The sequence below is a fragment of the Pseudorasbora parva genome, chromosome 25 (genome assembly GCF_024679245.1).
Source record: "Pseudorasbora parva isolate DD20220531a chromosome 25, ASM2467924v1, whole genome shotgun sequence".
NCBI lineage: Eukaryota > Metazoa > Chordata > Actinopteri > Cypriniformes > Gobionidae > Pseudorasbora > Pseudorasbora parva.
This window is the reverse complement of record NC_090196.1, coordinates 8,484,833-8,510,592: the sequence shown is the minus strand read 5'-3', so window position 1 is coordinate 8,510,592 and position 25,760 is coordinate 8,484,833. Positions and strand designations below refer to the sequence as shown.

The 25,760-nt window shown below is 40.2% G+C and overlaps 1 protein-coding gene across 6 annotated transcripts in view; it reads left to right on the top strand.

The window, feature by feature from the left end:
• brsk2a (BR serine/threonine kinase 2a) overlaps positions 1-25,760 on the top strand; it is a 348,751-nt gene that overhangs the window by 299,280 nt on the left and 23,711 nt on the right. For 4 of the 6 annotated variants that reach the window (XM_067435986.1, XM_067435982.1, XM_067435981.1 and 1 more), the window contains exons 13-16: positions 10,941-11,009; positions 17,219-17,279; positions 19,990-20,197; positions 21,739-21,787. In XM_067435986.1, the coding sequence (XP_067292087.1) occupies positions 10,941-11,009; positions 17,219-17,279; positions 19,990-20,197; positions 21,739-21,787 (387 nt within the window). The remainder of the gene's footprint in view (positions 1-10,940; positions 11,010-17,218; positions 17,280-19,989; positions 20,198-21,738; positions 21,788-25,760) is intronic. The other 2 variants (XM_067435984.1, XM_067435983.1) reach the window with 1 other exon arrangement.

Sequence of the window (25,760 nt, the reverse complement as noted above, 5' to 3'; positions counted from 1 at the left end):
CATAAAAAAGCAAAAAACTAAAAATTCTCCTTTTGTGGTCTGAGAAAGAAAGAAGGGCATATGGCATTGTAACAACACCAGGGTGATTAAAGTATGATTAAACTGTCTGAACTATTATTTTAACTAGTTAAAGCTGCAGTAGGGAGTTTTTAGAAAATGTTAACTTGGCCTAAAAATTTGAACAAGCACAACTCAAAGGTCACTCCCCCTTGCTCTCTGCTGCGCTAACAGCCCCTTGCTCAAGCACCACCGTCTCGGGCAGCCACTCGGGTCCTTCTCCATCTGTGCTGCAAGAACTCCTCAGCACCGCGATCCCCCTCAGAAGCGAGGGCTCTTCGACAGCGTGTCCCTCCTTCCTCCCGGGTTACGATTTCAGTTTTCAGGTTTCAGGAGGCAGGAACAGGAAAACATTCAACAACTTTAATTCAAAATAAATAAACAAAACGAATGTAACGCGGGCAGCCCCTCACGGATGACTGCCCACACACACACAACAAAATTTAAACAAAACATTAAAAAGACCAGACCTGGTCATCTCTCGTCTTCCACTGCGTCGTGCCTCCTTTTATGCTCCCGTCACTCTGCCATGAGACGAGACTGGTGTGGCCACAGCTGGCGCTCATTAACACTCGCCACCAGCCCACTCTCACGGTCCCTCGCCTCGCTGCCTTGCCACAATAATATAACCATAACTAACGTTACAGTATGCAAGTAATTATTCTATCGATATGTAATGCTAAATAAGGTTTGCTAGTACATTATTTCAGCAACATGACAAGCCAGTGAATAAGGTTTCAATAGTTGCTTTTGCACAGTGCGTGGCATTTTATCTGTATGTTATTGTTAGAGTTTTGAATCTGAGTCAATGGGCTCCGACGAGGAATTGACACCCACAGCGACTTCGAGGAGTCAAAGGGCAGAGAGAAGAGGAAGCCGTGGTGTGCACGGAGCATCAGGCAGGGGACTTGGGAGACGGGGCAGATATAACTGTAATTTAAATAAATAATAATGATTATCAATTTTCAAATATTGAACATCAATACAGAACAAAATATTCTGTAGCCTGTTTTGCCGTCATAACCAAATAGATATGTATGATCAATACTGCCAAGTGCCGACGTTGTCTTGGCTGTATCAGTAGGCTATATATTTATGTTCAATATGAAGTATAGGCCTTCCCTGTACGTCAACTAGCAGCAGCAGTGCCGTGTCAGACACACTTCTGGGGCCCTATTTTAACGATCTGAAACGCAAGTGTCAAAGCGCGAAGCGCAAGTAACTTTGTGTGCGGGTCTCGGCGCTGTTGCTATTTTCCCGGCGGGATAAATGGCTCTTGCGCCCGGCGCAAATCTAAAATGGGTTGGTCTGAAGTAGCTTCATTATTCATAGGTGTGGTTTGGGCATAACGTGAATAAACCAATCAGAGCGTTGTAGTGATTTTTACTTTTGTCCACCCAAGGACACTAAGTAAGGTAGTGATTGGTACTCACGTCACCGCTGACGTTGTGAATTTTGGATCACACGTCACTTAAGGTGTGGTTATGAGTACATCAGATGACCACCTTCCCCCCTCTTAGTTTGGGACACTAGTCAAGGCCTTTTACCTTGACTGTATGAGAACACTCCGAACAGGAGGCTGCCCAGTCATTTATAATGAATGTAAAGGGGGAAGAGTTGGTCAGCTGATTTATCTGAAAGATTGGTGAGATTTCTAACTTGTAGAGCCTTTTCTGCCTTATCAGCACAAGGAAGACACAAATGTAATAAAATAGATTTTATTAACAAAAGATAAACAGAACAATTAACACAACTTCTAAATGAATACAATGAATGATAAAGGAATAAAGTGCGTAAAATGCATAAAATACATGTGAGTAAGTTAAGTGTGGCTATAGAAGAGTTACGTTATCTTATGGAAAGATAAACTGTTGTTTCTCTAAAACTAAGGTGAAGAACCTTATTATGCATTAAACAAATAAACGAATGATTATTTGTTATGAACTAGCATCAGTTATATTATATATACCTCTAATATAAATTAGAAAATCATAAACTGATAATATACAACAATGCCAAGGTCTCTAGAAAGAGGTTTGGTTAAGTGATATTTACGTTCCACGTGGTTGAGTAAGCAGTCCGATGGTGATGACTTCTTCCAATGGTTTTGCTGGGAGACAGTGCAGTGAAGAAAGGAGCTGGAATCCGTTTCAACAGCCTTGAACACGAAGATCTGTGGAATGCTGATCTCCTGGGGCACCAAAGGGTCCTAAAATCTGGAACACGCAGATGAGGCCCTGAAGTAGGTGCAGAAGGTCCTTAACCTGGAACACGCAGATGAAGGAACCTTGAAGTGAAGGTTTGCTCTCCTGAGCTTAACCTTGTTGCAAATGTCTCTGTGTGTCTTCTGCCTCTTTGGACCAGACACTCAGAAGTTGGTCAATCTGCTCTGATCTCTTTAGCATGGAGACTCTGGACGTGCTGTAGTCGTCTCGCTGGACTAAAACTCTGAACGTAGTGTTGGTTAATGTCTCTTTCCTCACAGGCTGGAGGCTCAGAACGTTGTCGTATCTGTTGCTGCCTCACAAGCTGTAGATTCAGATCCTCGGATCTTGTGTTGTCTCTGTGGTTAAACCAGAGGCTCAGAACTTGGTTGCTCTGTCACAGACTAATCCTCAACGGACAGACTCAGAACTTGGTGAACTGTTTGTCTCTCGCGTGGAGGAGACTCAGAACAAGGAGTGTCTATTGAAAGGGTACCTTTATCCTTTTCCGAATAGGAGGAGATTGCAATTTGGCGCTTCTCCATTCCAGTGTTGCTATTGGCTGCTGGCATCAGAGAGGGCACACAGTGTGGCCCACCCTTCTTTCCCCTGTGGAACTCATTTGCATACTGTACACAGTTGGAAGTCTTTAAAGGGTCTTTAAAGTTCATCAATGCATTTCTCACTTTCCAAACCACCATCAGAATACCCTTGGCAATATACTAAACAAATAGACACCACACATGATGGAAAAAGATTGAACTGTCATGTGTTCATTCATTTGTTCATTAACAGCTGAATTTGTGGAAGATGTTGCATTACAAATAGCTGTCACTGAGAATACTTATTTCTCTGAATAAGTATGAGATGGATGTGTGTAGTTTACACCAGTCTTAAAGGGATCCCATGGTGTTGAGACTTGTATGGCTTAATATAACATAAATGATGTCTCTTACTGAATTATGTAGTAGAAAACCCATGAAAGATCTACGTTATTTTAAAAATCGATTTTATATTTGGACCATGGGCGGCGCCATTTTGTTTGCGTTCTAGGTTGATGACGTAGAGTGGTTGAACTCCTCAATCAGCTGGCATTACCCGTAGCTATTTTTACCACAACGCAACTCGAAAATTGTTTCAGAGTTAAACAAAACCAATGAATTCCTTTGTAATTATACTTAAAACACACTCAAACATACATGTGCACACAAACTCACCTACACAAGTCACAAACAGATCGGCGGGCGCGCACACGACAGGCTCTGTCTCAATCGAGATGTTGGGCTGCTCAGTCTCCACGACAGGGGCTGCATCCGAAATCGACCCTATACCCTTAAATAGGGCATTATTTGAAGGGACGGCCATTTGTAGTGTTGTCCGACACCATAGTGGACATGTTCGAGTGCAGTCATTCAGTCTCACGTTCCACCGCAATAACGAGTAAAGCCGATTTACACACAACAGCTGTCCGACTTCACGCACTCAAACATAGACTCACACACACCCCAACAGATCGGCGCGAACACACACACACACACACACACACACACACCAACAGATCGGCGCGAACACACACACACCCCAACAGATCGGCGCGAACACACACACACACACGCACGCACTGCGCGCGCATACATAACCCTCAATCTATTCCCTGCGTTGATATCCTGTTCAACACATCCTGTTCCCTAGATAGACTGTTGATAGTAGATTAACTATAATGCCTAATGTGACCAGCAGAGGGAAATATCTAGGTAGGACGATGGGATAAAGTAACGTGAGGAAGAGAGGCAGGATGTTTTGGTGATGATGCATGCGATTGAGACAGAGCAGTCAGGTGTGTGTGTGCGCGCCCGCCGATCTGTTTGTGACTTGTGTAGGTGAGTTTGTGTGCACATGTATGTTTGAGTGTGTTTTAAGTACAATTACAAAGCAATTCAATTGTTTTGTTTAACTCTGAAACAATTTTCGAGTTGCGTTGTGGTAAAAATAGCAACGGGTAATGCCAGCTGATTGAGGAGTTCAACCACTCTACGTCATCAACCTAGAACGCAAACAAAATGGCGCCGCCCATGGTCCAAATATAAAATCGATTTTTTAAATAACGTAGATCTTTCATGGGTTTTCTACCACATAATTCAGTAAGATACATCATTTATGTTATATTAAGCCATACAAGTCTCAACACCATGGGATCCCTTTAAGGTTTCCAAACATAGTTGTGAATGGATTTGGATGGATCAGTTTTGGTCTTTCTTTGTTTCACCCACTACTGCTGAAGTCCCGAGGAATGTTTATGGTTGTCACAAATCAGGACATTAGGGATCCGTCTCTAGATGGGTGAAGGGCAGAAACTGCATGTGGACCAATGAGAAGTCCTGTCCTTCCTGGGCTTGGTACTAGAGGTCTTCTTCTTGCCCTCAAAGAGGTGTCTGGATGTTGTCCAAGCATCTTTATCTGATGGGTTGGACATCTTGTTTGTGCTAGTCCAACAAGATCCAATCAAAATGGAGCAAACCTTTGTCCACTGTTATGGGCAAAGAGGGGCCCGGCCATAAACTGGGCCCTGGAATTCTGGTGTCCACTACATACCCCCCTGATCGGCTTGATCGAGGACCTGAAGTCGTTGATCTGGGCGATGCACTGAAATGGAACAGCAGGAACAAAACACACACACCTCACCTCTCCCTTTTAACCAATGGCATTGGAAATAAAATTTGGCTCAATATGTTCTTTACAGAGTTAAATGAGCCAAATAAAAGGTTTGGTAGAATAATTTCTAAACAGGTTAGAAGCTTTCTAGAGAAGGTACCTATGTGTGGATGAAAATTACATTTCCTAAATTTAGCTTAAACAGTTTAGAATATCAAAAGAGTATTCGTTGTGAGAGTAAACACTTGAAATGTTTAATCAGATTTAGCAGGAAACCAATTATTTAAATGTCTAGATTGACATAATTTGGTATAGCACTATCCAAGCTGTAAGCTTAGTGCACCTGCTTGGTTTACTTGCATTGCCTGATTAACAGAATCCTCAACTAGTTCACCTGGTACCACCAATGACAAGATTTTATCTTTCATCGCCTTATCAGGAGCAAAGCTCACAAGTAATAATTGCATTATGATACAGACTAATTAATGGGAGTAGTCAAGTTGTATGACATCCATTATCTTGGCTATGCTAGAAGCTCAAGAGGCTGTATGTTGACCAGTACTGGGGGTTGGGAATTTGATTGCTCTGCCTGACGTTTGCAGCTTCCTCTGGAAGGCTGTACCACAGGTCTAATCCATTATCTCTTATTTTTGGAGGTCTCCTATAAGAAAGTTTGAATGGCTGGAATAGAGAACAAATTATCTAACCCTGGCTGAGATCTGCAATATTTTACTGTACGAGTGGCCAGTGAATTAGTTGATCGTAAACATCATAGGAGGTTTTGACCCCCCTTTCATGACATCCAAAGGGATTGTCATGGGCATGCAAAATCATAACCTTGCGATTTATAGATTGACTGAAAAGTCTAAACTGAAACAAAACTAAAATAGAAATGTATGAACCCTTCTTAGGCTGAAGTTGAAGTTTAAAAGGTAACAGGGACTTGATGTCTGCTGAATCTGAAAGACCCTGTTCAGTTATGGGCTACTGCTCTCTCCCCTGACTCTCAGACTGTGGACAAAAGTAAAAATCACTACATAATTGGCGTCCCTGGGTGGGCTAACTTAGAATGAAAAGAGCCTTCTGTTTTGTCAACACAAGTTAATACACTGAAAGATAAAAAAGGAAGTAACTTTAGCAGGAAAATAAGTCTTTCACCAAGTCAGAAACCAATTGCATCGCAACGAGTGGTTCTCTCTAAGCCTGATTGATAGTTTCCCTGCTCAACTCCTTGGTACCATTTATGACTAGGATTGGTTGCAAAGTTTGTAGAATTTTTATTGTGGCATAGAACTGGCAATGTTTTTTTTTAGCACACGTTGTAATTGTTGATTATAACTAATTGCTAATATAAGAATAGCATATGGTGTTCACCTAAGTCTACCATACTGTTTTATAATTTTTATGAACGTGTCAGATAAGGGTAGTGCCTTCTGACAAATTGAAGACCAGTGCTAGAATTCTCACCCCTTAGTGTGTGTGACATTCATTGTCTTAGTGGCTTAGAGCTGCTTACACTTGTGGTAAACTTTCAGAGTTTAGCTGGTTTGGGTGGTGTATTTATTTATTATATACACAACACAAGTATATATATTAAATAAAGATGGCTGATATGACCGCTGAAGCAGTGAGCCAGGCCTTAAAGGGCGCTTCACTAATAAAGCTTCTTTCTAGCCTATCACTAAATTGGCCTGTACAACAAAACCAAGCCACAGACAAAATATCCCTCGCCCAAGAACAGAATACAGATTTGTTCCAGGAATTCAAAAATGAGCTGGCTGATCTGCGTAGGGATAATTTGAGATTAAGAGCTAAAATATGTAGATTGTCATCTGAGACAAAAAGCTTACAGTCTATTACTGTGATTCAGGAAGCAGAACTTAAAAGAGTCAAAACTGACATGGCCACTCTGCAGACAGAGTTGGCCCATACCCAAAATGACCTGCTAGAACAGACAGAGAAGTTAAATTCTCTGAGCTCTAGTGAGACAAGGACTAAAGCTGAGTTAAGTTCAGCATTGCTCAAAATTTCTGAGCTGAAGAAGCTCCAACAAATTGAGCATACAGACAGGATAAGTAAACTGGATAGAGTCAAGTGCCTCCCCCAGCAGAAACCTGAACCACAAAGTGTGCACCCCCGCTCCTTTGGTTCAGCTGGTAGGGACCCCCTGTTGTATAGCTTTGAACAGAGAAAGCATCATCAGGACAGTGATGTCATAGTCTCAAGCAGCCTAACTGTGAGTGACTCTCCTAAAACTTTCCGCTCCTTACCTAAGCTTCCTAACATGCTACCATCTAGCAACAGACTGCATATTCTTAGAGAATTAGCACGTGACATAGAGGTTTTTAACCCTGAGACAACTAAACACAACATAGAGTTGTATTTAAAGGATGTAAATGCAGCCTTGACATACTTTCCTGAGGCCAGCACGACTGACAAAGCCTTTCTTCTGAGAAAGACCACATCACAGATTGTCCATGGCTTCATGGATAGACAAAGCCCAGATATTGCTAACAATTATGACAAATTGTGTAAAGCTCTTCTGGTAGAGTATACTCTATATCAGAACCCATCTGCCTCTCGTCTCTCAGCTTTCCGAATTAAGCAAGGCCGCCATGAGTCTCCCAGAGAGTACTATGAGCGCTTAAGGAAAATGTATTTTGCTGGCAAAGATGACCCCAAGGCAGAGGAGGATGTTATGTTTAAGAGTCTGTTTGTAAGTAATCTTTACCCTACTGTTAGGAAACCACTCATACTCCTGGTAGATGTTGAAAATATGTTTGCAGGAGAACTGAGGGAGCTTGCCATGCGAGCCTGGGACAGTGGGAAGGTAGGCTCAGACAGACAAGACAGGCAGTCATGTTCATCTGTGCTTGAATCTAGACATGACTGTAAGACTCCCATTCATCTGGTAGAGTCAGAACTTCCCCAACACAGATTAGTCCATTGCAGCAATTTCCAGCAGAGCTCCCAGAGCCCTAAGCTCTCAGGTTACAGAGGTCATAACAATCAAAGGTATGCCCCCAGAACGGAGAGCAAGCAGTGGCAGTGGGAGGATAGATTGCAAGGACAGAAGAAGAGTAGAGATAACTCTGTGAAAGGCCAAAAACAGAGAGGTCAGAATTGGAAATCTAGAGGGACTGAACGTAAGGATGCTGAGAACTTAGCAGAGATCCAGCACATACTTCTTAAAGCCCTCAAAGACCTCAAGTCAGAGGAGTACCACTCCACTGACAGAGACTTGGTCTTCTAAGCATGATCAGGTCAGGGCCCTCCCCCTCCACCTAACATCTCAGACTGTGGACAAAAGTAAAAATCACTACAGCGTCATCCAACATTCCCTTTAAAAGCAGGTGCGCAAGTTCCATTATGGATTGCTATTATTATGGCGTATTTACCAGGCGCACGTTCTTGTAAGAGCAGCCCTTACGAAACAAAAATATATTGCAGTATATTAGAAACTTTCATGCAATACATTAGGCAATATATTCACATATATGGGAATTAATTTTTATATTTTTCAATATATTGCAATATATTGAAAGCGGCAATCATTTGTATGTTTTGCAATATATTACATGAATATATAATATATTTTATAATACCATCAATATATTATTCCATATATGTACAATATATTAAAATATATTTCAAGTAATATATTGGTAAATATATTTTCCTTTCATAAGGGAGTGAAAGACAGAGAAGTTGTGTTGTATGGGGATGGGAGAAACCCACCCACAATAGCGTCGGTTAAACAGGCGTCGGTTAAACAGTTTTTCAGTCGATTTTTTTTTTCCTGGTTCTTGACGGACAAACCAATTTGTCAGATGTCCTTATATACATATATGTCTTGCCACTGTTGGGCAAACAGGTCTGATCCTTAATTACTACAATAAGCCTGAATATTTTGTAAGCTAGATTTATGCCTATTTTTTCACATCTTCGTGGCACACCACAATGTGTTAATATTTTTTTTAGTGTAACAATTTATGGTTTGCAAAAATAACTGTTGCCCTTTATGAAAGGAAAATATATTTATATATTTATATTATAATATATTGTAAATACATGGAATAATATATTGATGGTATTATACATATTATATATTCCTGTAATATATTGCAAAATATACAAATGATTGCCGCTTTCATATATTGCAATATATTGGTGAATATAAATATTAAATCCCATATATGTGAATATATTGCCTAATATATTACATGATATTTTCCAATATACTGCAATATATATTTTTTTTTCGTTATGGGGCATCTGTGTAGATTTCATGAGCAAAGTGTATGCGCGTTGTGCACGCTATACATTATGGTCAAGCATGCGCCCTTAAAATAGCATAATGAACAACGCGCAACGCGCCACTGACTTTAGACTAGGTTTTTTCTGCTCAGTGGCGCAACTGTTTAATGGAACAGCAAAATAGCACCAGGGATTGTTTGCGCCGGAACACGCCTCCTTTTTTGCGCTGAACCGCCCAGGGAGCGCAAGTTCATTCACTAGTTAAGCGACGTGCTTCTGTGGAGGGAAAAGCGCGCTTTGCGCGGGTGCAAAATAGGAATGACACATGCGTCGGTTTACAAAGTCAATTGCGCTGGGTGCAAGATAGGGCCCATGGTGTGCAAAGGCATAGAAAATGCCACACAGCCATCCCACGACTGACACGCAACAGAAACGCCACGCTCATGCCACACTCACACTACGCTTGCAGTGTGTCTCTCCGGCCTTAGAGATTTTCAAATATCAAACTCAACCCCATTTATTAATATGGATTTGTGCAAAATTACATATATTACCATCTTTTTCTATTCTATTTTGCCTGGAAACACTTCCAACACGTGAAAAATAAGCATAATTTCTATGTCTAGCATGTACGCGTTTTCAGCAGTGTGCAAGCTCTAACCTGTTAACATGGGAGCCAAAATAAAAACGGACACGCCACCCAGCCGAGACACTCACGCCACACTTGCAGTGTGTCGCCGGGCAAACTCTTGAATTTGAACACCTGTTCACGCTGCGCATGAGAGGGGGTTGTGATCAGCGCATATACGAGCCTGATTGACACTGCTAAGACACTCCTCCTGGCTCTGATTGGTTGTTTCTTCCCGGGAGCGGTGTATTTCTGCAAATGGCAATAGGACCACTGGGAGCAGCCAGAGGAGCTTATTATAATCACAGATTATCGGCCTCATATTCTACTGTCAGGCCATGACAAGTATAACAAATATGTAAAAAAAATATATTTTTAAAAGTTACCTACTGCAGCTTTAACAGTTTTTTTTACAGTACCATTAGTCTCTTTTATAGTCAGTAGAGCTTTAAGTTAACAAGAAATCTAATCTAAATACATATTTTCAACAACAAAAAATCTATATAAAATCCTGTACTGTACCATTTGACGCATTTGATGTCTTAACTAGAGTCTATGAGCAAGACTACAGCTTTTTTTTTTACCTATCCTAAATTTGATGAATAATTCAGGATTTGCCGCTTCAGGCTTTCTAGTGTCTTACTCAATACTCAAAACAAAATATCAAAATGCAGAGAAATCAAAAACATTTTTTTGGGGTTTTGTAAAATATGTGATGGTGCATCGAGTGCAGAACGAGTTTTCCATCGAGATCCTCAACTAATTCACACTTCAGGAATTTTTCATGGCCCCTCTGGCTATTTGTCATTGCGTTTGGTTTGAGAAACGCCACTGAGGCAAATACTGTCAGAGGCTTGAGAAATTATTCCAGTCATTCACCTTTATCTTGTATTTCACACCTTTTACTCAAATCTACCTTTTAAACTCCATTTTTCATGTGACGCTTCAAATTTTGGACTTGGAACTCGTTCTAAAAAGCTATCTGAAATAAAACCGAATGAGAAAAATACTTTCATAACCAACACCACTGAAAAACAAAACAAAAAATACCTCCCTGTCTTTTATTCTTTATAGCCGGTTAGTTCAGTTCTTTGTTGTTTTGTTCAGAGACTCACTGTTGCTCACTTTGTCTCCCGCTGCAGTAAGAGCGTGTTCAGTAAAAGCTTGGATATCTCGGACGGCAAACGCAGAGCAAAGAGCAAAGAGGAAAGGTACTAGCTGACCCTCTGACCTTCAGATAGTTCACAGAGCTTTAGTCATCAAAGATGCAGAGATGTTTTTTTCTGTCCAGAGCTTTCCAGCAAGACCCTTTTACTGACCTGCGCTGCATTAGAGGTTCCTGGCTTCTGTCTTCAATAATACTATGCTGAAAGAATGAAATATTTTGTAAAAGTGGTTTTGACTCATTTTAGGGTTGGTTAGTGATGTTATAAAACGTAATGATGGTAAAGTTAGATTTTTTTTCAGTGTGAAATTAAATGTAATTTTTTCACTTTAAATATAAACAACTGAAAAAAGTGGAAAAAACAAAACAAAAAACTAAAAGTAAATCTACATAAAGTGATCCAGCATACAGTTATGACCTAATATTGTGTTGGTCCCCATTTTGCTGCCAAAACAGCCCTGACCCGTTGAGGCATGGACTCCACTAGACCCCTGAAGGTGTGCTTTGGTATCTGGCACCAAGATGTTCGCAACAGATCCTTTAAGTCCTGCAAGTTACGAGGTGGGGCCTCCATGGATCTGACTTATTTGAGCACATCCCACAGATGCTCGATTGGACTCCACAAGAGCTGCAGTTTTAGAGATGATCTGACCCAGTCATCTAGCCATTACAATGTGGCCCTTGTCAAACTCGCTCAAATCCTTTGGCCATTTTTCCTGCTTCTGATCAACTTTGAGGACAAAATGTTTGCTTGCTGCCTAATATTTCCCACCTAATATTTCCCACCATGACCTACAGTATGCAGATTGAGACACTGTCAAGGGCCCTCTAGGAATTCTAACACATTTTACAGACGTATATCATTTAACCAAGTATCTTGCAGTATAACAACAACAACAAAAATCTTTGGTATATCCAATGTTGTGCCATCCATCCAGCTGCCAGACCAAAAATGAACTCCACCTCTATTTATTTTAGTCTCCACTATCTTTTTCTTCACTACCATTTTTCCACATAAACTTGAACCCTCACCTTCCACTGTATAATAACAAAGTAGGTCTCATTCCTCCAATTCATTTCAAAACCCAATTTCATTACACTCTTTTCATTCCCACTCAAATGGCCAGACGTATCTGATGGTGGGATTGAAATGGGGAATTGACAGGAGATGACCTGAGACTGACATATACGCCACCTGAGGGTTTCAAAATGATTGCGTTTCAAAAGGAAGCAGCCGTATACCTAAAGAAAGAGGAGTCTAGCTCTAGCCTGGTCTACACCCTCCTTATTTAAAAATTATAATAATAATGTGAAATAGTACTCTTCAACAGTGAAAAGTCAAACAGAACTATGTTGGATTTTTGTCAAACTAAATTTGTCCCATGACCTCATTACACCCCTTTAATTCCAGTGGCATGTGGTTATTAAAAACTGTTATTTGCATTTTTCAATTGGCAGTGATGGAATAAGTTGAAGCCAATATAATGTTGAATTCTGATTTATTTATCAAGCTTGAGATGTTCAGGGGAAGGTGTTTTAAAATGACAAAAGAAACCTCTCTGCATCTTTACTTCTATTTGGACGAGACATTTAGGGTGTGTTCACACTTGGCAGGTTTGGTTCAATAAACTATAGTGCCATGTTAGGGAGGTTCATTTGAATAAGTGTGTGCACCAAATAAGCAGGCTGAAACCCCTGAAAAAGTACCAAGACATCGAAACAAATTCAAAACAGGACATGGAGTCACAAGATGCAACTCTAAAAAGAACAAAATGTTCAAGCATGCCTGGTTCTTCTCCTCATAGTCGCGATGATGTAGCCTGACAAGCCAGACCCACATCAAGATGTTTGGTCTGGAAACTCACCATAGACAGGGCTCAATCCGAGGGGCGGGATAAACGGTTGTCTTTCAAACTCCCTCTGCACGCGATAGGATAGCGCTACAACCAACCAGAGCAACGAAGGTGAAACAGAGCTCGTTGATAGATCAAACATTCGCCGTATCCGGTCGGCAAAACTCAGAACACTTCCCTTTTTAAGAATGACTTCAGTGCCGTTCTTTGTTCTTTTCTCAGAGAAAAGCTGAACTCCAAGTCTTCCAGAATCGCAGTTAAAGCTGATTCGAAAGACCGCCGTTCACCAGTTTCTGGGTTTACTAGAAGCACGCAAATGCAACTCGGCTGTTGTCATTATGGCCCCGCCCACCGACTGTATACACAAGGTGATTGGCCCGGCAAAAGTTAGGCGAATACAGCTCAGAAGGGTATTGAGAGTTGCTAGACGACACTCGCGGGCAGATTAGATTTGCTGCCGCTTGGGAGCGTCTAGATTTCTAGGCTAGCGATGATGCCCATTAAAGTTTAATAAAAGTACTGGAAATGTAGTCTCCTTGCAGATCATCGTTTGTGTGAATGATGAGGAATGGTTTTGTCTTAAAAATGACATTGAGAAGGCCAAGCGAATCAGAATTAAATGTATCATTTTCTTTCTTTTTTTTTGTTGTTGTTGCTTTGGACCAAAATAACCAAATTGCAAGTGTGAACACGAAGTAAATAATTTGTTTAGCTATGATTTTAGATGCCATTGCATCACATTAGTTATAGACAACTCGGCTTTAGAGTTTAATTTTAGTTTAATTTTAGTAAAATTAAAAATAAGCTTGTTTCCGCCACTGAATAAAAAAAAAAAAAAAAAAGGTAATTGGGATTTTTTATTTCACAATTCTGATGCGTGTTTTTTCAAAAAACTGTTCTCCTCACAATTGCGAATTTAAATCTCACAATTCTGAGAATTTCTCAGAATTGTGAGACTTAAACTCGCAAATGTGAAAAAAAAAAGTTTATATCCTGCAATTCTGAGGGGGGAAAAGGCAGAATTGTGAGACATAAAATCGCAAATGTGACAAAAAAACATTGTGTATATTCCGTAATTCTGTCTTTATAACTCGCAATTGTGAGTTCAGATCAAAATTGTTTTATTCCATGCTGGAAACAAGCTTCCATAGAAGCATACTTTACTACCTCTTAAAAACAGTGCATTTTGAACTAGAAGCTACCTCCGAAACAGACTTTCTGTTGCATCATTTGTGTTTCTGTGCTGTTTATTGACTTTAAAAAGCTTGAGATCAGTGTGTCTCAGAGAAAAAAGAGACTTTGAAATGTAATTTTTAGAGCTAGATCTGTGATGAAGCATGTGGGAAGGAGTGAGGTTTTTGAAATGGAAAGTACATGAGGAAGAGATGTGAGTTTTTTATATGGATGATTCTGCAGTTAAAAATCATGTTATGTTAACAGTAGTCAGTTCATATCCTAATTTATTAGAGCAAATTGGATTACTTTAAACAAACTGCTTCCAAAAATGATTTGCTGATTCATTTAAATAATCATTGAGTTGTGTTCCTGGAGCTCAGTTGATGTCTTTTAGTGATGATTTATCAGTAAAGAAAGGTTTTAGTGCTCTAACTGCCAGGCGATTAGTCACCACCTAATGCCCTTCACAACTAAATATAGGTCTAGCATTTTATTCATTTTTCTATATGCTGTTCTGTGTATATTAATATCAAGTAACGTGCTGTATGTCTCCACTTACCCCTTTATAACTAGATTAAAAGGACTATCTCTATCATCAGTTATCATAGACATCTCTATTCACTTCCTTTAGACACCCACACACGAGAGAGATGCCACTCATTAGGTTTCAGCTTAGCCTATTGTTTTAAAAATAAACATACATTTGATCATTTTGTCTAAAAGGGATAGTTCACCCAAAAATAAAATCTATTTTTTTGTTGATCTATTCCTTTAAATGCATTTTTCCCCCCAAATTATTATTGTATATGTTCCGTGAGGTATACACAGATCAGGTATAACATTATGACCACTGACAGGTGAAGTGAATAACACTGATTATCTCTTCATCACGGCACCTGTTAGTGGGTGGGATATATTAGGCAGCAAGTGAACATTATTTCCTCAAAGTTTGGCAAGCATAAGGATTTGAGCGAGTTTGACAAGGGCCAAACTGTGATGGCTAGAAGACTGGGTCAGAGCATTTCCAAAACTGCAGCTCTTGTGGGGTGTTCCCGGTCTGCAGTGGTCAGTATCTATCAAAAGTGGTCCAAGGAAGGAACAGTGGAGAACCGGCGACAGGGTCATGGGCGGCCGAGGCTCATTGATGCACGTTGGGGAGCGAAGGCTGAACCATATGGTCTGATCAAACAGACAAGATAGTGTAGCTCAAATTGCTTAAGAAGTTAATGCTGGTTCTGATAGAAAGGTGTCAGAACACAGTGCATCGCAGTTTATTGCGTATGTTGCTGCATAGCCGCAGACCAGTCAGGATACCCATGCTGACCCCTGTCCAGTGCAGACAGCGCCAACAGTGGGCACAGAACTGGAGTATACGTGAGTATCAGAACTGGACCATGGAGCAATGGAAGATGGTGGCCTGGTCTGATGAATCACGTTTACTTTTACATCACGTGGCTGGTCGGGTGCGTGTGCGTTGTTACCTGGGGAACACATGGCCCGAGGATGCACTATGGGAAGAAGGCAATCCGGCGGAAGCAGCGTGAGGCTTTGGGCAATGTCCAGCTGGGAAATGTTACTTTGACACGTACCACCTACCTAAGCATTGTTGGAGGCCATTGAGGGATGGTTTGGGGTGTTGACTTGCCCTCCAAACTCTCCAGATCTGAGCGTTGTGAAATCATTTGCTTATGGTTTGTGATGCAGCTGCTGTCAGATCCAATACAGTTGGTTGCTTCATCTGTTAACAAAAGTTTCTTTGCAAACTCTCCATTGCATTGTTCCTCGATAATAAATAAATCTGCAGTCAAATGCTCCAAACAAACATATAATCCAAACGTGTCTGTTTAAACTGTGTCAAAGTGATCGTTCTTTCCCTCTTCCATTTGTCCTGTTGTCGGCAGACTCAAGTGTGTAAAGCATGTCAGAAACTGAACGCGCATCTGAATCCTGTATCAAGTGTGCAGCATCTGTCATTATAATAGTTTCTTTTTCCTTTTGATGCGTCGTGACCATAGACTGGACACGTGACATAGACTGTAAAATATATGGACAACGCACCTTCACTCTCTTCCATTGTAGAAAAGTGAAGCCTTCGATGTCTCAATATGGCACTGTCATCTTGCACTGGTTCAGGACCTGCGTCTGCGCAGTAGAGATCTTGAAGTAGAGCCACGGCATCATGGCCCCGTCCACACTCCCACAGCGATTTGTACAATTCACTGCAGAACAACTCATTTTGGTGTGGAATAAAAAGTGAAAAATTAAAAAAAAAAGTGATAAAAGCATGAAAAAACATCATAAAATAAAAGAAACCATCTTTGGAAAAAAATGATTTTGAAATATAGTTTACTTTATCTCATTCACTTGGAGAGGGCGGGGTTTATGACCTATTACTGGGACCAGCCACTGGGGGCGATCAAAGCATTTTGGCTTAACTTTTCAGGACTTGTGTGGCACACTTGGTCATGACGCTTGCATCTGGGGTTGCTATGGAACTTGTGGGATGTTTTAATTGTGCAAAGACTATTTATATGTGATTGATTTCTCCTGTCATGACCCCTTTAACCATTTTCTTGGTCTTCCTTTAGATCCTTTCTAGCAATAATTTGTTTGTTTCTTTTGCTCGAAACATTGAGACTTGCTGCCACAAATGCATATGTTGCTGTTAGTGACGCTTACCCAGATTTTTCGGACATAGGGACTCAGATTAGGCCTGTCCGGCTGAGTGCTTTAGGGCCGTTATTTGCTTTTATCCCAAACAGACCTGACAACTGACCTGGATTAGAGATCCAGAGAGACAGAAGGACAGAAGGACAGAGATCAAGATTGAGAGTGGCAAAGTAATAAGAATGTGGAGAGAAAGACCAGATGAAATTTGGTGCAGATGTCTGAGAGCACTTAAAAACCTGAAAATAAAGGGATATTTCCATCGGATATATGAAAGTATAATGCTGCTTTGTTTTCTAAGGGGAAAGAGGGATACAGTAAGGAGCAGTTGCAGCTCAGAATGACGTAACAATGTTTTACTGTTAAACTGTTATAGACATATAAATATTAATTTGCTTAACATCTGGAAATTAGAGATTAGTGTCCCCCCCCCCCCCCCCCCCATCTTATAATACTGTGTACATCAGCACTCACATATGCTCCCCGTTGTCACTTCCTGTCCCTTCTCAGCTGTAAGCAGCATCTCACCGTGTGTGTTTTATGGTCTGTGTCCACACAGGTCACGGTCCATCAGCGGCGCATCCTCGGGTCTCTCCACCAGCCCTCTCAGCAGCCCACGGGTGAGTAAACTTCGCCCCCAGCACGCCTGCTTCTGTCTGTCCACCAATCAGCACGCATTTGCCCAATCACCTTCATGGCAACCATCACACACTCCATTACACTGTACTAGATACTACATGGCTGTGATTAGTGACATTGTAATAATTTCTATAAAAAAACTCATTTGGATTGTTTTCTTGGTTGTGATGCTCAAATTTGGCATACCTATAAATATATGGCAGATGATATTAGTAAGCAAATTGCTCTAGCTGTAAACTCTTTAGCATGTTTATAGGTGAGCATTTTGGTGATCATTGACAATTGAGACGTGCAAAAAAATTTTTTAGAAACCCTCATCCAGCAGTCACGAATGACTTGAAAACTCATGGAAATTGGTCATAAAGTGTATGGTCCCTGGCAATAGCATTCCGGACTCTAGCAAGAAAAATAAACAAGACTAGAAGGGAAAGCATGCAAGAGTGGGTCATAGAAGAAAGCAGTTTTTCTTTCATGGAGATATATTCTTTCATCCTATCTCACTCTCCGTGTCTTTCCCCAAGTGGAAATCCAGCTCAGGGAAGGCTGTAGAAAATCCCACTCCTCTGATTAGCACAGAAGCTCTTCGCTAAACTTTTCCAGTTGACTTGTTTAAGACAGCTCACAGATTAAGAAGGGCCTTACCCTAAAGCTTGGCAACGTATACTGCCGTTTCAAAGTGGAAATTGATTTAGAAGTTCATTCTAAGCCTGTATGTCACCTAAAAAAAGAAAGTCTTTTCATGTTTGACATAAATTAGGCTAATGTACTGCTTGTTACTTTTGTGAATTTGTTTGCTTTGATTACTTTACTGGATTCCAACTGTGAAGAGACAAAAGTGCTTGCAATATTTCTGCACCTTTGTAGCTTTTGTGTTTTGAGATTTGAGACTTTCAGACTCTCAGAAGCTATGAAGGTTTACGAATGTTTCGGGCCTTACATTCCTTTGACTTCAATTTGTTAGCAGAAGATTCTGAGTGCAGAGTCCATATTCAAATGGGACAATGGCATCGTTTGTCCCATATATGCTGTAGTGTGTGTATGTATATATATATATATATATATATATATATATATATATATATATATATATATATATATATATATATATGTGTGTGTGTAATTTGTAATTACAGTGACTTAAATACATATACACACGTGTGTGTGTGTGTGTGTGTGTGTGTGTGTGTGTGTGTGTGTGTGTGTGTGTGTGTGTGTGTGTGTGTGTGTGTGTGTGTGTGTATTTAGGTCACTGTACTTACAAATTACATTTATATATATATATATATATATATATATATATATATATATATATATATATATATAGACAAACAAATGAATCAAAATAATTCTATATAATATGGTATTCTCTTATATTTTAAGATTTACCATATCATCTTTTAACAAAACTGCTTCAGTGCTCAACACCATTAAAAAACATTTATCCCAAAAATTTGTCATGTGGTGCAAACAACATGCTGAAAACTACAACAGGAAATATATCAGGACCCCTGTAATTTCTTTTGACTGTGTCAAGGTCACTAACCTTTGTTGAAAATTTCATTTTTCAAAACCATATGAGTAGATTTGTATAAGAACTTTGCACATGCTAGATTCCGAAAAGAATTTTCTTTTTCTTTATCATGGATGTTTTTGTATGTCATTGACCGATACTGCAAGTTGCACAGCCCACACCTCTCATACATGCTTTGATATCAAAGTTGCACATTTCACGAAAAATAAAATTTTCGGTTTAATCACTTTTTATTTTCCCATTGGGAGCTTTCATTTGTGTGCCTGAAAATACTCTTGATTTGCTCTTCACAATGGTCTTGTTGCATCTTTTCCTCACCGGTCTTGGCTAACTGCACGATTCTTTTGTTTCTTCTGCATCACCACGGGTCCTTTTTCTCCCTAAATTATTCCTTCCCTTTTGTGTGTTTTACCCTTGCTGCTTTGTGACTCATGCCTGTATATCTCGATGTGTTCTGCTCTGGTTCTCAACTTCCCCTAAAGCCTGTCCGAAAGTTTTGTGTTCCGCCTCAGTCCACTGAGCTACTATTGTCCCCCAGTTGTAGTATTACTGACTCCCTTAAATCAAACTCAGATCAAATTGGGGCAAAACCTCCATCTTCTAACTCCCTAAAACCAATCTCAGATCAATGTGGGGCAAAACACCCAACTTCTAACTCCCTAAAACCAAACTCAGATCAAATTGGGGCAAAACCCCCAACTTCTAACTCCCTAAAACCAATCTCAGATCAAAGTGGGGCAAAACCCCCAACTTCTAACTCCCTAAAACCAATCTCAGATCAATGTGGGGCAAAACCTGCAACTTCTAACTCACTAAGACCAAACTCTATATCTGAGTCTCTCTTGCCCTGCCCAAAGACCCAAACTCTTCCAGCCAAACCTAAAGACAAACCCTTACAGTCCACCCGATCAAACCCTTTACCTGAAGCCGAGCCTGAACACATTTCGGCGGCCAAGTCAGAACCTTCGACTCCGTGTCAGCCACAAGCTCCCTGTATACCAGGCAGCCCACTGGTGCGGCGGGCGACCCCAGCCTCCATCACTCCCCCTCAGCTCTCAATCCCTTTTAGGCCTGTTGTCCCTCTTTCCCCCATCCGTCTACACCACTTCCACCCTGTGCCCGGCTCTGACCACACCGCCAAATCTATCCCTACCATACAGGTGACCCCCCACCCCTCTCCAAGGGGCAGTCCTATCCCTACCCCCAAAGGAACGCCCGTCCACACGCCTAAGGACAGCCCAGCGGGAACGCCGACCCCCACGCCACCCCCCAGCCCCTCCATCGGGGGAATGCCCTGGAAGACTCGCCTCAACTCCATCAGGAACAGCTTCCTAGGCTCGCCACGCTTTCACCGCAGGAAACTGCAAGGTATCGTGACAAATTGGTGGATATAGTCATCAATCTACAATTCATCCATCTATTCATTCTCCAGAATGCTTGTCCTAAGGTCACAGGGATGCTGGGACCTATCCCAGCATCTCAGACCAAAGGCAGGGAAACAACAAGGGTGCATGGCGAGGCTATTCATGTTGCCATGAAATCAAAATTAGATTTGTGTGGCATTTATTCTGTCTTTTAGATTTGAGGCTAATCTACTCTGCCCGGCAAAAAAAAAAAGTAGCTGTTTAGATTGAAATAGGCAAATGCTTAAGAATCTATGTTTGGATCATTATTGCAGTGAGCATTATGTTTCTATCATGTTATACGTTTGGCAACAGTTCTTCTACTCCAACTGGATTGCTTAGCTTTTAATTTCTTAAACAACCATGCAAGACACATTTTAGCCATATTCCAAGATGTCAAGATTCATCAGACTCAAATTGTGAAAGAATGGTTGGGAGTGAGCATGAAGGATCATTTTCACACATCAATTGGCTCCTCTGAGTCCAAGATCTTGACCAATAATTGAGGCATCTCTTAATGCAAATAAATGTTGTGATGTTATTTTCATCGAGAGGTGCATCATTTTTTGGTCAAGATCTTGTATTGAGTCCAGCACTCTGGAAAGTGTCCTCCAGCACATCTCAAGGACTTTCAATGAATTTAAGGTCTGGACTCAGAGGTGCCAATTCATGTGTGACAAGTACCATTCATGCCCCCCTCCCCCCTCCCCCCAACTATTATTTCCAGAAACAGGGATGTATGTCCAATAAAAGGCTTTTAATACTAAATACATTCTGCCTCAAACAGGAAATAAAAAAATGGTTGTGCATTTGTCTTCTGATTTAGTCAGGCTGTAGCGTGAAATAAACCCTACTGTTTATTTCCATTACCATTTGAAAACAGTCCTGTTCTAACTTTCTGCTTCAGATGAATACATGTTGTCAAAATAAAGATTTAGTTCTAACTATCTCATAGGGGTCTTTAATAAACTTGCTTTGCCACTGGCTCAGTAAAAGGTCACAAATTGTTTGGCCGGCCACAAAGAAAATTATTTTAGTTCTTTCAAATCCCCAGTAAATGGATTCACTCTACATTGAGTCATTATAGACTTAAAATAAAGCTCTTACCTCCTCCAGATTGACTGGATCTGTTTCATGGCTTGTTGTGGCTAAATGCTCTCATTTACATAAAGTATACTGACTGTAAACGAATATTAAACCTGCTGCCATGGTTACCACCTCACGTTGTTTCAGTATCATCAGTTTGCGTTTATAAATGCCTTTTACTGCACGTAACCCCTTAACAATCCAGTCTTATTTTTGGCATAACTTTTAATCCCAAGCTGATTGAGCAACCTGAGACAAATACTCACAAATGATGCTCCTTTGCCTTAGAACTATGGGCTCTAATTATGTGTGTCCTACATAGTGAGATGTCGAATTAGTTAAAGAACTATTTGAAAGTCATACGACCTTGATGATTGACAAAAATGGAACGTGCTAACATTCTTGCTTTATTCTGAACAGTTCCCACTCAAGAGGAAATGTCCAGCCTCACACCAGAGTCTTCCCCAGAGTGAGTACACACCTTTATATATCATTATGGATTTCACTTCGACTTCTATTGTGCTTTTATCAAGCTGATTATATGATTATGCATGATAAGACTTTAGTGTAGAGTTGGGTACAACGAGGCTAAACATTTACACTAGATGGAACAAAAAAATTGCAACAGCACCTTCCAAAACATACACATTTCAAGATGTATGTGGAAATTTGGCTGATCCTTGACGGGATCACGGGCAGCGAGGCAAAGTTAATATTTGATGTTTTTGAAAAATGTATATTTAAAGGTTTAGTCCACCCAAATATGAACATTTTGTCATAATTAAATTTACTAGGGATGCACAATATTTATCGGACAGATAAATTATCAGGCGATATGGGTGAAAATGACGCAATTTTTAATGCCCCGATAAATAAAAATATCCGATAACTAGATCCGATAAAGTGCGCTTGCTGGTAAATTAGTCAACCTGTCTGATTTATCCGAAGGTGTGTCTCAATCAGCTCCCTAGTCCACTAGTCAGGGCACTGATAAATGAATCAGTCAATGGGTTGACTCCCTGATCAGTGCCCTGACTAGTGAACTAGGGAGCTGATTGAGACGCACCCCGAGATTCCTCTGCTACTGTGTCCTGCAGCTCACGCTCATTACGTCATCATCTGTGAACGTCTTCAGCGGTCTGGAAGTTGTTCTCTGTGGCAGCGGAGGACAATGCTATTGCTATTTGTAAAGCATGTTCAGCAAGGATGCTGAGAGAGGGGAAAAAGGCGTCAAGGTTTAATACAACTAGGGATGTGATGGTGTGGAAATTTTCCCACCGGTTAACCAACGTGTGACAACACCGGTAATATCGGTATCACCGACTGGGCTTTTAAATCACCAATTCTGTCTAACCGAAAGTAACATGCTCACAGCCGCTGGGGCATTAATAACGGAGCATAGCAAAGCGCATGCTTTCATTGAATTCCTATGAAAGTTAAGCTTCCATATGCATGAACTGACAATGCACACACCGCGAATGACAGTTCATCCTTTCCCCGCCAACGTTTTTTTTTTTTAAAGTTGCCAGCCACCGCCAGGTTTTTGATTTTCACAAAAATGTAATGGCCCAGAATATTTAGTTTAATGAATATCTGAACATGCAAAATATCAAAATAAAGAGCTGACCCTCTTCTTTTAAACAAACAAACAAAAAAAAATTATTCTAGCTTCTTATTCCTTATTTATCAACAATTGCATATGGGAAAGTTTCATAAAAAAAGCAACATTTTGAACAAAAAGCTGAGAAAATCAAGTTTTTGTGAAAGACTGTGTCCAGATCAGATTGAGCGATGATCAAACACAGATGACAAATGAAGGAGATTGAGTCCATCAACGCCCCTAATTCTTACACAGTCCTGTAGCTCATCCTGTGTCCACTTTCAGTCAGTAACATTAGATAGTTTTGATTCATATGCTGTTTAATGAAGATCATGTTATTTTACATACTGCATATGGTTACATGCGATTGCTTGTTTTACTCCATCTTACTCATGTGTGTTTTGATCAGGAGATTCAGTACTCATTCAGAAGATGCGTAATAGCGCCCCCTAGCAGTGAAAACACGGAAAACTGGAATAGCCGGGAAGCTATTTCTCAAAAATAACAGAAAATTCCTCATTTGGTGGGAAAAGGGTTAAATGCGCTCTCTGTGAGGCCGTGAATGGATAACAGTTTGTCCTTAAAGGAGTACTTCAGCGCTGGGAAGATGAATCTGTATTTAAACTAGGTCATTAATGTAGTAGAAATGTGAGATTATTTTTTTATTTGGTGCTTTGTAGACTGAGAAAAGACAGAAAATGTATTTTTGTCTCATGGGGATGAAAGACAACAATTCCCAGAATGCCTCGCTGCCCTACGAGGCCACTCCCAAAGCCACCGCTACTAGATTACTGAATCACTGATCACTTTCCCACCGCGACCACGTTCATTTTCATAAATTCAGTTCAGTTAGAGAACTGACACTACAACTAAAAACTGATCGTGTATATACTCCAGGGATTCTACTGATACAAAAGCATATGCTAACAAAACGGTTTAAAACCAAATCTTCCGCGATCATCTTGTCAGCTCACTCTCGGGATGAAGGAAATCTGACTCCTGCTGAGTTTGTGCTGCGACACTCGATCGGATCAATGCTTTATTAAGCAGACACGATCCATTCTCTAACCGAAGTAAATTACTTTATTAAATTACCAAGAAGGACTTAATTATTGGTTATCAGTATCGGTTGAAGTTTTTCATATCGTGCGTCCCTATAATTTACTCACCCTCATGTCATTCATCTTCAGAATGAAAATATATTTTTGATGAAATCTGAGAGCTTTCTCATCCAGAAAGCAATGTTATTGCATTTTTCAAGGCCCAGATATGTAGTAATGATGTTGCTTCCTATGTATGGTTCACAATTTAAAATCTTAATTTGTGTTCCGAAGATGAACGGAGGTCTTACGGGTTTGGAATGACATGAGGAATTAATTTATTGGATATATTTTGAGAAAAAGGTCCTCTTAATGATTTGCATTTACATTTAATCATTTAGCAGATGCTTTTATCCAAAGCGACTTGCAAAAAAGGGGAGAGCAATAGAAGCAACGAAACAAACAAGGCCAACAACCTGTAAGAAGTCTCAATTAATTAGCACAGTACACAATTTTTTTTTTTTTTTATTGCCATCTACAATAGCCACCTACAACAAATACTCACGTACGCAAAATACAGAACACTGGATTTTGATAGCCATGATAACAACCCATTAGGTCTAAGGCTGTTGCCCCAACTGTTGTCGTTAATGCAGATTCAGTGGCCCAATGGGTTGGTTTTGTATGGCATTCTAGCTAAACGCGCAGCAATAGCCATCTACAACAAAAACTCACGTACGCAAAATACAGAACACTGGATTTTGATAGCCATGATAACAACCCATTAGGTCTAAGGCTGTTGCCCCAACTGTTGTCGTTAATGCGGATTCAGTGGCCCAATGGGTTGGTTTTGTATGGCATTCTAGCTAAACGCGCAGCAATAGCCATCGACAGCAAAAACGCACGTACGCAAAATACAGAACACTGGATTTTGATAGCCATGATAACAACCCATGTTCAAGGTAAATAAAGCAACTGTTTTAGGATAACAGAAGTATATGTAAATGTATGGTATTTGGGGCAAAAGGCATAATAATTAACATGATGATAATTTGTTGACATGAAGTTATTAGATTCAGATGGTAAATATCATGTATTAAGCTGGATGTCCAGCTTAGAGATAATACCCATTTTTATAATGAAACCATCATATTTAAAAATATATGTAGGTATTAATAATATCATAAAATATAATTTATTGATACTACTGTAAATATATTTTAGATTATAAATGCTTTCAGAAACTTTACTTGAACTATCTTTCAGTGGCCGTATATTTATTGAACAAAAATGAATTTGTAGATTTTATTTATCAAAATAAACAGAAAACAGTACAAACTTTGCTAATGTGATTGTTTTGAAAAAGTATTAACATTATGAAGAACATATCGGCTAGGTTACACACACAAGGCTCAAGTCTAGTCTGACTAGAATGCATGTTTGAGCTGTTTTAACTGAACGTTTCACCTGCATTTCTTAAAATATGTCAGTGCCATTGTTTTGTCTCAAGTAATGTTTTAAAGCCATGTAAATAAAAGATACGGGGGGGGGGGGGGTGTGTGTGTGTGAAATGCTGTTTCATGCATACTGAGCTTTTTACACTGTTAAAGACTTGGACGTTTGATGGAGTATTTCTGTGTCAAAAATACTCCTTCCGGTTTCTCACAAGTTTCGGAGAGTTTTTTTCGAGTATGGGTCGACTTGACGTTAATAGAACGGAAGGTCCTTGTATGGGCCGTACGGGCTCTTCTCCCGGAAGGGTGCGCGCGAGCGTAACTATAGCGAGAGAGGAAATGCACACC